This window comes from Festucalex cinctus, chromosome 5 (assembly GCF_051991245.1).
Source record: "Festucalex cinctus isolate MCC-2025b chromosome 5, RoL_Fcin_1.0, whole genome shotgun sequence".
Classification (NCBI taxonomy): domain Eukaryota; kingdom Metazoa; phylum Chordata; class Actinopteri; order Syngnathiformes; family Syngnathidae; genus Festucalex; species Festucalex cinctus.
Window position 1 is genome coordinate 9,417,697 of NC_135415.1, and position 14,289 is coordinate 9,431,985.

A 14,289-nucleotide genomic window follows, 5' to 3' on the forward strand; every position below is an offset into this window, starting at 1 on the left:
TTAAGCACCTTGAATATGATGCAATACTGTTACGTTCAACACCCAAAAAAATACTATTGATAAGTTAGTTTGTACAGGACTTGTGGGAGGATCTACATATCAGCTGAAACTACAAACGAAATATACAGAGTAAATATAAAACATATATTAAAATTATAAATGTGTAAATATATATATATATATATATATATATATATATATATATATATATATATATATATATATATATATATATATATATATATATATAATAAGACCGTTTTACTGTATATAAGAGAGATGTAGCCTATATGAAAAAATATATAAAATTGGGTGTATGAGAGGATATCCTTCTAAAGTTTATTAGCAAGCAGTTGGCAAACCAACGTTTTATCGCCATTAAGTGCAGTAATGGTTGTTGGCCACTTGAGGGCGATGCACACTCACCGTATCCACTTTACTGTCTGCCTTGTGTGTGTGCAAGTGAGGGGACGTGTTCAGGTCCTTTTAACAAAGAAGAACCTGAACATCCCGTGTGCGTGTGTCTGCTGATATGTGACTTTTTTTTTTATACGCATTCCAATTATTTGCACTTCAGGATATCAGGTCTTTATTTGCGTTTATGCGAGAATACTTGTATGTGAGGCACGGCGTGGTGTCGGAAGATCAACTGTCCTGGTGTTCTTGCGTTGAACCAGATTATTTAGTTAGATCGATCCCACTTTAGTTTCAAACGTGTTATTGTTTGGGGAACATGTCTACCGACTGCCAGACGAGCAATGCTACGGCCATCCCGACGAGCAGGAGGGTGGCCATCCACGATGCCGAGCACATGCCGCAAGATTACTCCATTACTCCCGGGGGCACCGCTTTCAGCACCACTCCTGGTGGTACGTACAGCATGTATTCGTCATCATCACCTTCACCTTGGTCATTTGTGTGCCCTTTGACTTCCATGCGAATGTTGCACATTGGTTTAGTTTGGCGAAAGTGCACCTTGTTGTCACAAGCTATGCTAATGCTATCTGCTGAGGCTTATGGGGCATAGAGCGTCGTTTTATTGCCGTCACAAAATGGTTCGAATTGAGCAGTAAACTTTTAATAGCTTTTACGTTTGTTTGGGTTTTTTTATTGATTTTTTTTTTTTTAATCACAAAAGTCGTTTTTTTTTGTACACTCTGCAAGACAGTCGAAGAGCAGCCGTGCAAGAACGAAAATAGCAACAAGAATCAAACACTTTTAGTAGCCTATTGTCTGCAACCTCAAATAATGTGGAAAATTATGTAGTGGATGAGTTATCTTCTTGATTTATGGTCTGTCTGTCTCGATTTTCTGACGAAGTGGATGTGACGTCACTTCCGGTTATTATCTAGAGGAATTCGTCGAGTGTCAGTATCTAGGGCAGAAAATTACATTCAACGATTCTCTATACATAAATACAATTATAAATTAATAGTATTTTTGCTTATTTTATTTGAGCAATGCTTTAATCAAACAAATATCGGCTTCCAAACCAACCTTTCCCATCTTTTTAGTTGTTGTTTTATTTTACTTAATTCAAAAACTTTAGCCTTGAATAAAAGTAGGAATGCAATAAGTTTTTAAAGGTAGTTAGTGAGCTCTTAATCAGTCTGTATTTATTCCAACCATTAACTTACTACGGTCCCGTCGCCATGGGCGGGCCTTGGGGGTCCGTGCCCGCCCTGTCAGTCAGCCGTGCCCGCCCTAGCAAGATGACTCACCAACTATTCGTCCTATCAGTCACGTAAACTTGCGCCTTCTGGTTCAAGTAAAGCATGGCGTGCCAGCCAACCACATACCTCCTTTCAAGTTTGGCTGTGATTGACAACTAAGCGAGCCAATGACAATCAGGATCAGGAGGGATGGGGTGGGGTGGGGGGAGACGCGCGCTCTGCAGACGTGCCTTAGCCAAATCTACTTCCGGGTAGATAGTGCGCATTTGCCGGCTGGCGCTGGGACAAAGACTGAGCAGTGAGCACGTCGTGCCGCTTTAATGGAAGCCACCAAATGCCAAACTTAGATCCAGGATGACACAGTTGACATCAATGGGAATCCTGAGTCCACTGGTTACGTTTACAAGTGAGTGTCAAACTTTTATTTTAATTAGTCAAGCCACACAGCACGGATGAATTGTAGCAAAACACAGTATGCTGTTAACAGACCCAAGCAGTCACACATACACAACAACAACTAAGGAGCATAAAATTATTTATCACTAAAGCAGTTGCAGTACAATGTGAGTTGAATTCTCTTTTTTTATTGCCAAGTTTGTTCATGTTGATGACTGTCACTAAGTTCTAATTAAAAAAAAACCCAGCACTTTACACATCGTTTTGGATTGATATTCTGCTTAGTTTTTCACTGAACCCATATGTTGTTTCTGTATATCATCAACATAACTCAACCTTATTTCTAAATCACTTTAAAACAGCCATTGCTGCATACAAAGTGCTGTGCATGGAATAGAAATGAGTCTTTTAGTAGACACAAGTGAAATAAAATAACACAAAATAAAATTAATTAGAGTAAATATAAGTAGATAAGTATACACGCAAATAAAATACTAAAAAAAAAAAATCTGTACAAGTATAGAAATAAAATAACACAAAATACAGAAGGCACCATAAAAAAAGTAAAATGATGTGAAGTCTCATGCTGAGTCAAAGATCAAAGAATAGAGATGTCTGGCAAAAATGAAAGGAAATTTTGTCCATATCGTACAGCCCTAATCCAACACGCAAATGAAGGCAACTGCTCGCCAATTCCAGATAGAAGCGGCTGGGTCACAGAGTCATTCATTCGGACATAGTTGTTTACAGAAGTGAAGAGTGGATTTGTTTCAAATGAACTTTTGAGTTGAATAAATGCAAAATGAACTACACATTTTTTTTTCAGTTTGTCTTTTAGATTTCAGAACGAACTGCCGCTTTTAAGTGACAGAAAATATATCTGAACACTTTTGCAGTTGTCACAATGCCGCTGTTCAACCTGATGAACATTAGATTTAGGTTGATAAAGTGTGCCCCCCCCAAAAAAGGTAATGCCCCCCCCTACAATTTCTTTCTGGTGACGGGTCTGACTTACTATACTGCTTGTGCTTACCCTTGTGTCACAAGTGATCCATCCCAGTGGACTTATGGTAAGAGGCAGGTACACCGTGGACTGGCAAGCAGCCAGTTTCAAGGTACATATACTGTAGGCCAGGCCCATGTGTGTGTCAAACAAATTTTTCATCGGTCACATTGTAGTTATGGTTTCCTTCAGAGAGCCATTATGACTTCAAACACAAACAAATGTATGCTCCGTCTCCTATTACATAAACGCATCAAATTGAATAATTAGTTTTGAAATCAGAGGCCAGTAACAACAGTTGGTTCAATTATTATTACATTTATTTTAAAAGGGCTGGGGGGTGGTAGCAAAAAAATGCTTTGCAATCTCACTGTTTTTACAAATGATGACAATTTGCAATTTTGATATTTGAGCAAGGAACATGAAGCTGATGCACATATAATGACGTGGCGAGCCGGATCTGGTCCACAGACTTTAAGTTTTGTGCTGTAGACAAAGACATGACTGGCACACACAATTTACATCTTAATTGACCTACCAAACATGTTTTTGGAATGGGGAAAGCCGAAGTTCCTGGAAGAAGGTTGCGCAATTACGGGGATAACACGCAAACTCCACACAAGAATGCTGCAGCACATATTCTAACCCCAAATTGTAAAACTATGTGTTGCCTCTTAAAAAAAAAAAAAAAAAAAAAAATCTATCAATCAATTCATCATTTCATTTTTTATATATTCTTGCCGGTTAGAGAGTTTTACATTCTACATTAACATTCAGGTAGAGGAGCCGATATGTTTGCATTAAATAGACTGTGTAATTTCTTTGTTTTATGTTTAGTTTGGCAATAACCTTCAGATGAGTGTGGCAATGGGGATAGGATAAACGGTGTCAAAAGGTTGAATGCATCAGAACAGGCTTATGTTTTGGTAGCATGAATTAAAAAGCACTTTAAAAATATATATACTTCTTAAATATATATATTTGTGTTTCCACACTAAAGGTACAAGGATTATCTATGACCGAAAGTTCCTGCTGGGGTGTCGCAGCTCTCCTCTGGCCAAGACCCCCCCACGAGCTCTTCCAGACATTCCCGGTGTGACGAGTCCTCCCACGGCAGCAACCAATGAAAAGAAGGCCAGCGATGGAGAGCTACTAAATAACAGCGGGGCAACTGCTAGCAACACTAATGGTATGTTCAACAGAACGACTCTGTTTTCTGCAATTAGCAACATCTTCATGCAGGCAAACATTAAAAGCTACCTTCGAGTTTAATGAATGCAAACTATAAGGCGAGAACGATCTTCATGAAGTGCACATGTAATGTTTTGTCATTTTGTTGAAAGGAACCCCGACTGTAATGACAAGTTTACTCTATAAGATTTAATTGGTTTTTACTAACGTGTTTGTGTGTGTTTTAAGGTGATGATGCGCAGTTTGAAATGGACATCTGAGTGGTCAAAGAGTCGCTGAAAAGGACCAAACAAGATGCTGTGAAAAGAATTTCGGGGGCTGCCATCTTGTCCAAAAGGCTGCTTCCTCAAGATGGAGTCATGTTATTGTTATTATTATTATTATTATTATTATTATTATTATTGTTATTCATTTCACCCAGGACAAATTTATGATTGAATCCATATCTGCCTTAAGGCTCCAAACAAGTGTGCCTTCCTCCAAATTGAAAAGCTTCACTTTCCAACAAGCATGTTAGCATACTGTAAGCTATCAGACAATCAGAATGAAAGGGACCATTCCCCAATAATTTGTCCCACAATATGCAATAATTTCCACACATGCGTTCGGATACTGCCTTGAAATGTCCAAGCTATTATGTCTTGTGATGTTGGGACTTCAAAACAGGCTCATTTCTAAAAGAGTGCCATTTAAATCTGATTTTTCAATTTGTAACATTAAAAAAATGCAATTGAATACTACATTCTTGTGCATATTGTATATTTTTGTGTGTTTGTAATCTGCGTTTGCAGATTTCATTCTCATTCAATGTGGCTGCACCATCTCCAAGAGCAACTTTTAAGCAGCTGTTTTTAAAAGCCAAAAACATGTTTGGGAGACTGCAAGGTCTCCTGCACACAAGTCATATCAGCAGAATTCCTCCAAGAGCTCAACACCAACCGGCTGATAAACTCAGTCAGCAGCCTGAGCCGAAAAAAGGTCAATATACACTTGCAGGGCAACTAACTCCTACTACCGTCGTATCAGCTCGACAAAATGAGCTCAGTCATTTCGAACTTTTGAAACTGTCGTGTTACCAGTGTTATAGTGTTGCATTTCTCACCTCCATTATTTATCTATTTTGACCTAGTTTTATTGATTTTACTGTCTGCACACAATATGCACAAAAGTATTGGGACAACTGGTCATCATATCTTCAGTCTTCCATCTGCAAAACCTAAATCAGAAAAAAAAATGTTTGTACTTTGAGTATAAATGGGCACATTGAACTGTATGTGACGACCAAATAATGACTGCATGTCGATGAGTCAGCCGAGCAAGAAGACATCTGTCTGCTCGTCTAGCTGGACGCGAGGTGTGGATTGGACACTTTCATGTGATGGCTTCCAGTCCGTCCTGTCCTTCTCCACAGTAGCCTCCGCATCCAGACGCTTGTGCCCCCCGCACTGGCCTGTTTATTTGGCCTCAACTCTCTCCTTGTCACCTCCGCTTCCTGAGACCCCCTCATGTCAACAAACGTGCTACTGCTTTTCTTTTCTTTTTCCCTTCCCCACATTGATCCATCGCAGGCAGCATGTGTGATGACAATCAACAAAAGAGGCCAGAGATGCCCACTAATGATTGATCATGTGACCTCAGCATACAATTCACAGGAGGGTCAAGATATCAAGATCTCTGGACACAGGTTATCAAGTCACACCGAAAAGTCCATCCGCTATAGTGTGTTGTGATTGCTGAAGGGCAAATATTTAAGATAGCCATTTTGTGTGTCTGGGTGTAGTAAGGGACATGTATGACAATTCCTGCTTGAACTTTAATAATATATCTTGTGGAACCCACTATGATCTCAAACTGATCAAAATTAAAAATATTTATGTGGATTGTCACTTCCTAGTTAACACTTATAGTGTATTGCATTTAACACAAACTGCATTGACAAAACCAAGACTAACTGGTAGTACTGCAAAAAAAAAAAAAAAATCAATCTACAGTAGAGCTCCAGACAGCCCACAATTGGTGGCATTTTTGCCCCTAAAATTTGAGACAGTGCAAGTAAAATGTTCATCCACTTCAACCACTAAATTTGCAGATTTTTTTTTATTATTTTTTGCAATTACTGTTAAATAGTTTTCATTGCTGTCAAACTTCTGCTCCACACTTCAGCCCATTTTTCAGTAATATAGCGAAAATGAGTATGATGAATATTTACTTTGCAAGTCGCTATGTATCATGTGTACTTAAATCTTCTACTTGAGCCTAAAAGTCTGGAGCCCTGCTTTGCAACTACCTTTTTAGTTAGGTATAGACTAACTATACTGTATATACCGATACCAACTACTGATACAACTAGTACTTTTCTTTTTTGATACATTAAATTTCTATCATACCTATGACAGGTATACCATCCCAATAAAGCTTTTCTCATTAAAATTGCATAATACTAATGGAAAATTTCTACCTTTTTCCATGTGTTCATAAAATACATATTTTATATAGACTAAATAAAAATGAATTTGAATAAAAAAAAAAAAAATGAAACAAATCCAGTGTCCCCATCAAAATATGTGGTTTATCAACTACTTTCAACAGATACGAGTGTCGGCCGCCATCGTGAGTACTCGATACCTTGAATCAAGGCCAGTATTTGCATACTGAGTGTATCGGTACTAAATAAACTAGGGGTTTATTTAGATGTAATGTCTTGGTAGAAGATCAAAAGTTTTTTTCCCTTGTCATATAGCAAAGCCAATGAATGATATTAATGTCATATGTATAATGAAATGTTTTTTTGTTTGTTTGTTTTTTTGTTTTTTGTCCACTAGACTATACTCCTTGGTCTTAAATGCATTATATGATTAATGTATACATTGCTGGTCATCTACTATAGCCTATAGCATATTCAGTATTTATCCTATTCATATTACATTTCAGTGGTGGTGACCCATTAAGGCCTTCTATGTGACTCATGTAAGGTTGATGAATTGATTATCCAATCAGAGTTCAGCTATGTGTTGCCATGTCAATCTAATCTGCCTTCATATCACTTCTGCCCGCTGCTGTCATTTAAACTTTATTAGCAATGCAAATGTTTCTTTATCCAATCAGATTTCAAATCCAAACTCACAGGCCACAATAACGTCATTTTTCTTCCATCTTCTGATTGGTAGATCAGAGCAAACCAAGTTCAACAAGCAAAACATACCTGTACTGATCTGCACACATGAAGAATAATCAGCTTCTCTGATGACAGTCGTTTGGATTGTTTATTATTTTGCATATTATTGGATAAATATTGGGGTCACAACTGCACCAGATGACGTACTAACTAATCACCGTAAAATATCACCATTCCATTGATGAAATGGTTAAAAAAAAATAAAAAATCAAGCACAATGCTGATGTAAAAATAAGGTTTTAATATATTTGGCATATTTTCTGTACAAAATATACAATATAGTGCATAAATAGATAAATGTTCAGATATTAAAGACAAAATCAAAAGTAGGCCTATTGTATGGATGATGATGTTTGACGTTGGTTGAGCACTCAGTGACAGCCACATTCTTCGACGATCATGTCCTCGTGATGGCGCAAGGTCAGGTCGTCGTTCTCATAGTACAACATGGACAGGGGTCCGAGGCGCGTCGGTACACAGGACGGGCAGCTCACCCTCTCAGGGTGGTGGTACTTCAAAAGGCTCTGTAACAACAACAAAATGAGACCAAACATGAGTCGGCACGTCTGCTTGTGATGGTTTTGAAGCTGCCACACTTCAATCTTCTTACTTGCATGTACGCGTGGTTGGTGGGCTTGAAGGATTCATCCAGCGGTGTGGGACACTCGCCCTCGCAGCGATAAGCGTTGAAGCGTTTGGGATGCACGATCCACTCGTCCCAGCCGATGTGGTCGAAGTCCACCCACATGTCCACTTTGCGACAAAGTGGCCTCTGTGTGGCGCCCGGTGACGCGGTGGGCCCGAGCCCGGGGCCGGCGGCTACCATCACCCGCTCCATCCTGTTCCTTTTGCGGCGCCGACTCTGGATTTCGCCGCTGCCTCGCTCCATGGTGACGTACTTGGAGTTCTCCACAGTATGTATCAGGCTGTATGTCGAGTGACCCTCCTGACGGAGGTCATGTTTCAAGAAGAGCACCATCATTGCCCGAGCTGGGGTCGGACGACTTTGCCTTTCTGGATTCTTGATGAGAGCCTTGATTGGTATCTCCCCAAAATCCCCAGAACCACTCCCAAGGTCGGTTTCGGGTTCTGCTGAGGCCTCCTGGCTTGACAATCTGTCTGCTTGGTAGAGCCAGTACCTCAAAAGAGCGCTGACGTTAAAAACCTTCCATGAAGACTTGCTGGCGGGTGCGCTGACGCTGCCCAGCAGGAGGCGCTCGTCCTGACACGGCGACAACTCCTCATGCTCACAGTTTCGTGAATGATACAAATCGACGACCGCCCGCTTGTGTGCGGATCTGCCCGGCAGTCGGATGCGGAGCTCTGCTAAGTGGACTCTGTCGTTGGTCGAAATGGACGACATGTCGAAAGTCACGGCCCATTTGTCGCCCACTTGATGGCAACCTGTGAAAAAAAGAAGTTAAGATGCGACTCCAAAGCAGAATTTTGAGCATTTACTCGATATCTTGCTAGTGCTTTGAATTAATAAACAAAACTAGAGCACTTTCAATAATTAATGCTCAAATAGAATTATTTGACAATTTATATGATATCCTTGATATTTCCAGTTTATTAATGTCACTGTAGTGGTACGTTCACAGCAAAAAGTCCAGTTTTCAATTGACTCCCACGGAGTTGATTTGAACACTTTTCAGAGTTTATTTAGGTCTCCACTCCCTAGTCAAATCAACACTTAAAATAGTTAAATACTGGGCGAGAGTATATTTTAACTCACTAAAGCAGTTAAATTAACACTATAGGAGTAGACAAGTAACTATTTGAAGACATCTGTTTTCTCTCTCAGTCCGTGTTAGTTTGACTGATGAAACGTTTATTTACACTGACTGAGACTGGAACCTCTATACTGTGTATCCTAAATCAGCGGTGCTACACACTTGGCAATCCAGCTACAACATATCTCAGTCTTTGTAAATAACTTTAATGTGATCAAGTACATCAGTTAATCGAGCCAGTGGAATGTCATTAATTTCACTGCAAACAAGACCAACATTGTACTGAAGGCCATCAACTTCAACCTATACTACAAGTTGAGAAGATTTTTTTTGGAAGAGAGAATTTCATTTGATGTTTTAATGTCAGTGTTTCCCAGTGATAAGCAAGACAGAAAAGAGGACGAGGAAAATGGTGCTGATTTGTCTCTCTCAAACTGGAAAAGTGCAGGTGTAATGGCGGAGTTAATCTAACACTCTGTAGAGTTAATCTAACTCTAGGTGATCAACTCTGTAAAATTACACCTACTTTACACACCATGTTAAATGTTAAATGTTAAAATTACACTTCGAAAGTTAAAATTAACTCCCACAAATTTAACTTTTTTTTTTAAATGAAGGTTTTAATTGTACATAAAAAAAATAATGGCGTTATCAAATTAATTATAGATAAAAGATGATCTTCGTACTGCTGAAAGAAAAAGTATCCCTTTAATGTCCATCTACTAGTACAGTATTTGTCCTCACTCGTAGTTCACAATTCAGCACATTGTAGAACTGTCTTCATGAACATTTTTCCAAATGACACTAGTAGGACTACTACAAAAAGATACTTTTACGGTGGCAAAACTGCACACTAGTAGACACCACTATACTAGTAGTACTACTAGTGACAAATCAAAACTAACAAACTTGCTCGAAACACTAATTAAAACTAGCTGAATAAAAAAAAAAAAATGCAAATCAAAACTAATAACTAGCTATAATAAAACACTAATTATTTTAATCTTGGTCATTAGTCATGCTGAGTTGCATGCAACCAATGGTAGCAGCATGTAGTTGCTGAATTGACTTACTAGTGAAGACAAAGCGCGTAGCTACTAGTACAGTACGCAGACCTTCAGCTGGTTATGCTGGTGACTGCACAAAGCCGATCCTTGGACAAATGTCAAAACATTGAGGTGGGAGGCTGAACAGGACAGGATGTGTATTGACCCCCCTGTGCGAGGCCGTCTGAGGGCTAATATACACACCGTCCTTTACACATAAAACGGACAAAGCCTTTCAAGTGGAATCAGCATTTTGACACTTGCTGGGCTGTAAAAAGGGGAGGGTCAGATGATAGACAACAGCAGTCGGAGATCTGCTGGTGAAACGAGGAGCAAAATAAGAAAACCATTCCGTTAACTCACCGTTTGCCATGAGACTGACGACGAAGTCCGACTCTTGAGCTGGCCGACTGTCACCAGTATCGCCCGCCGCCCTGAAGGAGCGATACAGCTGCATCATGTACGGAGGGAACCGGGCGCGTGGGTGCATGGAAAAGTTCCTCAGGGCGACGCCGCTCTCCCGTCCTGCGTGATCCTCGGGCCTGTGCGTGGATGAGACTAGGCCAAAAGAGCAGAGAAGGAGCATGTAGAAAGCCATTTGCAAAGAGGTTAAGGTCTTCTTCTTCCTTCCTTCCCTCAGCTTGAAGTGATGTGCGGACAGAACCGCAGACTGGCCCCTTTATAGGAGGCAGCTGCCCTTTGATGACCCCTGACCACTCCAGGAATCCTAATGGGTCCTCTGATCACCAGAGCACATCAGAGACCACCACAGACAGAGTAACAAAAAAAAAAAAAGGCAAGGTCATTGTCCTGTCACACTGCACTGATTTTTTTTTTATAGTCACTCCAAAGCCTTCATCCTCTGGACAAGCAGGAATCAGTTAACAGTCAACACCTACAATGATGTACAGCCATTCACACCTTCATCTTAACTGGAAGCTAGACAAGACCACCAAAGTGAAACAGGGAAAACTTTATTAAGACACAAACACTCCGGAATGTATTAAAAACACACATGAAGAAAAATAACACAACAAATACCTCATATTACTGTTACAAGTTCAACCAAGTGATGATTATTTGGCGTCAATGTGTACTATTGTCAGCCAGATGAATAATGAGCCAAAATATGCCTTCACAAAAATAACAATGCTCACTTTTGACACTATTTGTAGTTTATAGTGGTGCAGAGAGTTTGCAGATTTATTTCTAACATTTTTTTGTTCCCATATATCAAAATAGATGGCAAATTTTAAAAAATGAGCGTTAATCTTTCTAAAGGCATAATTTTGATGCAGCTCTTCTATTGGATCTTGTTAGTTAACATGTGCATACTTATAGAAATGTTCAGTGAGTGTAACAGTAACAGAACAAATTGTAACTAAAAGTGTGCTTCTATGTGTGTCCTACAGTAACTTCAACTATTTAATGACTGAGCGATTGAGATTTGGTCTCTGTCAGGCTTCGTGTCACGCACATGTTGATCACGCTCTTCTCCTCATAAAGCAGTAAAGAAATCTTTCACCTGAGAAAAGGATGAGAAACATCTTCATTGTTGACAACAATACACCACCGTGATTCCGATGTGAAAGAGGGCCCTCTTGTGGTGAGCGTTTGCACAGCAGCAACAATTTTAAAAGTCATCATCTCACCTGCGCGATGAAATTCTTCTGCGCTATTGGGTCACTTTGAAACTCCACACTGGCATCCAGCTCCAGCACGGGGATCTTTTTCAACCACTCAAAATGGACACTGAGAGAAGATAGTGGAGCCATGTTTAAAAAAAGGAAAAAAAAGAAAACAAAAACAACACAGTCTTACAATAACAACATCCGATGTCCAATATAGAAATTGCGCCTTCTCAAAGACAATGTTCACTTTTAACTGAATCTATAAGAGGAGCACCGTAGGTGCTTGGAATGTTTTGTCGCTGTAATGCAAGTAAGGAAACAAACCACTACTGTAAAGTATGCAGGAGTGAGTCATTCCAATTTCACTCACGCAGTTGTTTTCTCCACAAGCCACCTCTCATGCTGCTCATTCAACTTGTGGAGATAATCCAGCTGCACAGTCGTCTCCTCGGGCCTCCCTCGCCGCTGCAAGCGCTCCATACATTTCTGACAAATACGTTGTTTGTCAGGAATTCAACACTGCCAAGAACACAAAGTTGATACCTTTAATAGCAAGAGCTTGTGCAGACCCCAGGAGGTGCTTTGAGATAGATGATGCCTTCTAGCGCCACCTGGTGTCCAAACTGTTCCACGAGCAGTGAGTGCCAATCCTGGTAGACTGCCCACTCTGTCGAGTTGATACAACCCAGCTCATACATGTTCAGGGCAAAAATGTATCTGGGAGATGATATTTAAAAGTCAAATATGTTTCCAGAAGATCCATAAATAGTCTATATGGCAGACCTTAGTCAGCATTTTGTTCTGACATCCAAATTTGCCTGTAAGAACATTCACACTCACAATTTTGCTCCTGACAGGTGAAAAGTATATTGTCTTATTCACATGAATGAAACCATCACTTGCTCACACCAACCCGGTTATTTAACGGAGCACCACAAGTCCTCACAAGCATCTCACTGACCTGTCGCTGTAGATGGAACGCTCGTAAACCCGCACTGGCGTTCCCTGCGAGGGGAGCGGGCGAGCACGTGTCGGCTGCAGCTGTGTTTTGAAGCGGCTCATGCACGAGTACGTCTGGAAGGTGTAGGACCAGCGCTGAGGATCTTTGTACATCATCTCCAGCAGGTTGCTCACCATCTTCTCCTGTGGAGAGGAAGCAGCAAGAGATCACACAAATGACATGTACAATAAAATTCAAAAAGGAAGGAAGCCACGCACCTTTGAGGTCCCACTGTCAATGTTCTGCCATTGACTAACAGGTTCTGCAACCACCTCCCAGTCTGGACAAGCTGCTCTCAAGAGTCTTGCAAAAGTGGACTTTCCAACAGCTAATATTTCAAAAGACACAGGAACTGTGGTAACTCTTGCTCATCCACACATTCTGGAAGACGCATCTTACCGATATTTCCCTCAATAGACACTCTCTTCAGGCCATCTTGAGTTGAAGCTGCTGCACTTGAGCACATTCTTTTCGCCATGGTGCCTCCGTTTTGTTTTGGTTGTGTAATTCCTCGGAGGAAGTTGTCACGGGTCTCGCACTGTATCAAGCGCTGCACGACACTTGACTGCGGTTTTGAATGGTAAAACCGATTTAAGAGAATGCACCTGTGCAGCAAAATCATGATGCTAGGTGGAAATAAGACCACTCATGTCAACTGCTGCGTGGGTTCGAGGCATTTAGCACGCTAACTACAAGACAGCTTATCCCCATCGACTCTATGCCTGAACCAAACGAAATAATTACTTAAACTGTAGTAGCACTTGCAAGTAACACTGCGTTTTGCCATGTGGTTATTGACAATAACTACATAACATGTAGTACAGTATGTACTAAAGCCTTCTACATGAAGTAGCGAATTAATGGCAAAGATTGACCCGGAAAAGGTAGATATATTACTTCCGTTCCGACATCCACTGTCGCAAAACATAAATAATACCCATGTCGCAAAAAGCCTGTTCTTACAGATAAGTTTTAAGTTCGATCTTTACTGGCATTTATATGTTCAGTACCACATTTGTCTGGGGAGGTTTTTTATTTTATTTTTTTTTTAACTTACTGCAGTCATTTTTTTCTTTACTTATGACGAGTAGTGCGGAGGGTCCTAAAATCCTCCTCCGTCCTAGAAACTCTTATTTTCCAACTCTACTTCGCACGGTGTGCAGGTCTAAAGACCTAAAAAATGAATAATACAAATAAAAGAAAACTTCTCAAGATGCAATTTCATTGATCAGCATCTCCACAAAATCAATTTCGTTCAGAAACTTAAGATTAGGATATGAAATTGCTAAAAGTAACCTGGTTTAAAAAACAAAAACAAAAAAACTTAATCTTGAATTAAATTCTCTATTCACCTTAGTCAAATTGTACAATTCAATCCAGTAAATATAGATTTTTTTTTTTTTTTTTTTTTTAAATGTGGACCTACTTTTTCAGGTTTCAG

At 40.0% G+C, this 14,289-nt stretch overlaps 3 protein-coding genes across 3 annotated transcripts; 1 reads left to right on the forward strand and 2 right to left on the reverse strand.

Annotated features, from left to right (window-relative positions):
• The first annotated feature begins 407 nt into the window (after positions 1 to 407).
• Positions 408 to 5,003, forward strand: eif4ebp1 (eukaryotic translation initiation factor 4E binding protein 1). The gene is made up of 3 exons (XM_077522929.1): positions 408 to 869; positions 4,073 to 4,261; positions 4,492 to 5,003. Exons 1-3 carry the CDS (start codon positions 734 to 736, stop codon positions 4,521 to 4,523), a joined length of 357 nt encoding a protein of 118 aa, XP_077379055.1. The 5' UTR covers positions 408 to 733; the 3' UTR covers positions 4,524 to 5,003.
• Positions 5,004 to 7,664: 2,661 nt separating this feature from the next.
• On the reverse strand, positions 7,665 to 11,029 carry spaw (southpaw). Its single transcript, XM_077522729.1, has 3 exons — positions 10,581 to 11,029; positions 8,049 to 8,842; positions 7,665 to 7,962 (listed from the first exon to the last, which is right to left on the reverse strand). Exons 1-3 carry the CDS (start codon positions 10,813 to 10,815, stop codon positions 7,810 to 7,812), a joined length of 1,182 nt encoding a protein of 393 aa, XP_077378855.1. The 5' UTR covers positions 10,816 to 11,029; the 3' UTR covers positions 7,665 to 7,809.
• A 146-nt stretch (positions 11,030 to 11,175) lies between these two features.
• dguok (deoxyguanosine kinase) lies at positions 11,176 to 13,744 on the reverse strand. The gene is made up of 7 exons (XM_077522730.1): positions 13,248 to 13,744; positions 13,067 to 13,176; positions 12,810 to 12,991; positions 12,418 to 12,565; positions 12,219 to 12,334; positions 11,870 to 11,969; positions 11,176 to 11,742 (listed from the first exon to the last, which is right to left on the reverse strand). The coding sequence occupies exons 1-7, from the start codon at positions 13,468 to 13,470 to the stop codon at positions 11,716 to 11,718; spliced, it is 906 nt and encodes a 301-aa protein (XP_077378856.1). The 5' UTR covers positions 13,471 to 13,744; the 3' UTR covers positions 11,176 to 11,715.
• Positions 13,745 to 14,289: the final 545 nt, after the last annotated feature.